The 3,146-nt window shown below is 30.7% G+C and overlaps 1 protein-coding gene across 1 annotated transcript; it reads left to right on the top strand.

Moving 5' to 3' along the window:
- The first annotated feature begins 1,015 nt into the window (after nt 1-1,015).
- Nucleotides 1,016-2,837, top strand: LOC119664920 (ATP-dependent RNA helicase me31b). Its single transcript, XM_038074268.1, has one exon. It carries the CDS (start codon nt 1,251-1,253, stop codon nt 2,574-2,576), a length of 1,326 nt encoding a protein of 441 aa, XP_037930196.1. The 5' UTR covers nt 1,016-1,250; the 3' UTR covers nt 2,577-2,837.
- Nucleotides 2,838-3,146: the final 309 nt, after the last annotated feature.

Here is a 3,146-nt window from a genome sequence, read left to right as displayed (position 1 = left end):
TTAATTTTGGCCAGCAGTCAGTTTAAAACTATATATATAAGTTCATTCATATATCTTAAATTAAACAAAAGCAAAGTACTAATTGATATTAAGAATACAGTGTTGGAGTCAGTGTTTGTTAATGAAAAAATATAAAATGTATGCTACTATATAAAAATCTCTAAGATATTTTTGTCCAAAATTACAGAGGTTTTAGTTTATAAATATCTATTGTTATTTCTGCAATTTAAAACAAACAAGTATTTTAAACATCTGTAAATATTCTTTATACAAACATTTCGTATCGACCCAATAATCAAATTTTATATTATCAAGTTTAAATTGTGGTAAATATACTACCATAGAGCAATAAATCAAAAATGTTGATTAAATTTATACTATATCATAAAGTATGTAAAATATGAAAGCATGTAGTATTGATTATTTATAAATTATTGAATTACATAGTTTTATTAAATTAATGTCGCTTATTTTATATTAAACCATTCTTAAAGTTGAACAAAACAGCAACACTAACAATATATAGGGAATTTTAAAATGGCGATAACTAACGGAGATGTCAATACAATAACAACTCTACAATCCGTGAATCGCAATTTGCTGCTACTAAAATTGAAAATAGAAAAAAATTAAAAACATATCTCGTAAATTGTGCTTGGAAATTGTTAATATTTATCAAACAAAATATAGAACTTATAAACAATCTTCGTATATATTTATTAAAAGTTAAAAAGTATAATTTAGCATATATAAAGAATATCCCGTTGTACCGGCAGTCGGTAAATTTCGTGTAAAAAAATACAAACAGTATTGCTCGAGCATTGTGTTGGTTATACAGCATAAATTGGTATTAAAATTTGTGAGCGCTTAAAATATATTTCTATAGTCAATTCGAAAGTAGTTTAAAATACTCGTGGAACAATATTATCATAAACAATTAATTTTACTGGTTACTGCAGTTGTTAATGATATTGCGAAATAATTTGCTAATATAATTCCTCTTTTTTTTCGGCCACTACGTACAATTTTACACAAAACACAGAAACCCTGATTGTCAAATCTTCCATTTTGATATTTACGCTATTCATTTTTAGATCAAACACCACGAACTGTAAAGTTAAGCGCACTTTAAAAAACTTCTTTTATATATAACTGTTTAAACTGTGATTGCGGTAAATCTTCAAGGTTGAAGTAAAGAATTTTAGATTTAAAAAAACTTAAAACAGTTCGCAACAATTTTAAAACAAAGTATGACCAAAGATCATCAAATGGTTGCGACAGGAGACGACATGAGATGGAAATCAAAATTGAAGATTCCTCCAAAAGACACACGCTTTAAAACGAGTGATGTCACCGACACTCGGGGAAACGAATTTGAAGAATTTTGCTTAAAAAGAGAACTGCTGATGGGCATTTTTGAGAAAGGCTGGGAACGTCCATCACCGATTCAAGAAGCAGCGATTCCTATAGCGCTAAGCGGTAAGGATGTATTAGCTCGAGCGAAAAATGGAACGGGCAAGACTGGTGCATATTGCATCCCCGTTCTAGAACAAATAGACCCTACAAAAGATTATATACAAGCATTAGTAATGGTGCCAACAAGAGAACTTGCCTTACAAACTTCACAGATCTGCATAGAACTCGCAAAACATTTGGACATAAGAGTAATGGTGACAACTGGTGGTACAATATTGAAGGATGACATCTTACGTATATACCAAAAAGTACAATTGATCATTGCAACGCCTGGCCGCATACTGGATTTGATGGATAAAAAAGTGGCCAATATGTCGCATTGTAAAGTGCTTGTTTTAGATGAAGCCGACAAACTTTTATCACAGGATTTCCAAGGCATGCTGGATCATGTTATTTTAAAATTGCCGAAGAATCCGCAAATTCTACTATTTTCCGCAACATTTCCTTTGACTGTTAAAAATTTTATGGAAAAACATTTGCGCGAACCTTACGAAATAAATTTAATGGAAGAGCTGACTCTTAAAGGCGTAACGCAATACTATGCTTTTGTGCAAGAACGCCAGAAAGTACATTGCCTTAATACATTATTTTCAAAATTACAAATAAATCAATCGATAATATTCTGTAACTCGACGCAACGCGTGGAACTGCTTGCTAAAAAAATAACGGAACTCGGATACTGTTGTTATTATATACATGCTAAAATGGCGCAAGCTCACAGGAATCGAGTATTTCATGATTTTCGACAGGGTTTATGCAGAAATCTTGTGTGTTCGGACTTATTTACGCGAGGTATTGATGTACAAGCCGTTAATGTTGTTATCAATTTTGATTTTCCACGTATGGCTGAAACGTATTTACATCGTATAGGTCGTTCAGGAAGATTCGGCCATTTGGGTATTGCCATCAATTTGATAACCTACGACGACAGGTTCGATCTGCATAGAATTGAGAAAGAACTGGGCACCGAAATTAAACCTATACCGAAAATTATTGATCCAGCATTATACGTAGCTAACATTGGCCTTAACTCTACGGAACCCGGTACCAACAATGAACTTAATAACTCAGCGAACGAGGAGGGCAATGTTAGCAAGTAAAAAATGGCTTACTAATAAAAAGTATTCGCTATTAAGCAAACTAAAATTTTTCAAAAAAATTTCTGCAATTGAATCAATTTCTATGAATTTTGGAACTTTCAAATGAAATAATAGATTGTATATTTAGACTTTACTAAAATAACGTGTTTTTATGTTTTAAACTTAATGAATAACATCCAAAAAATTTCAAAAATATACATACAGAACAACATTGTACTCTCGATTGAACTTTTAATAAAACCTGAAAGAAAACACGTAAAATATATTTTTCATTTAATAGAATAAATTTAGGAATTTTTCTTTTTAAATTTTTCATTTGTAAATTTTTGCTTAATTTTATTTTAATTATGTATATTTTTGCTCTCTTTTCTTGTTTTTTTATTTGTATCGGTTTTTGTGCGTTCTACTTGAGCCTGCCATTTTTTCAAAAACAACAACAAAACATGAATTGTTCAAGGTTATTATTTTTGGCGGTTCTATATGCATTCGTGTGTTTGTGCATTTAGTGTTTGCCTTCCTTTTTCAAGTTTCTGTAACTGTAAGTGAAGTGTAATTTGTTGTTGTTGTTTT

The sequence above is a fragment of the Teleopsis dalmanni genome, unplaced genomic scaffold (assembly GCF_002237135.1).
Source record: "Teleopsis dalmanni isolate 2A unplaced genomic scaffold, ASM223713v2 unscaffolded_contig_2935, whole genome shotgun sequence".
In the NCBI taxonomy this organism is placed as follows: domain Eukaryota; kingdom Metazoa; phylum Arthropoda; class Insecta; order Diptera; family Diopsidae; genus Teleopsis; species Teleopsis dalmanni.
This window is presented reverse-complemented; position numbering and strand designations above follow the sequence as displayed.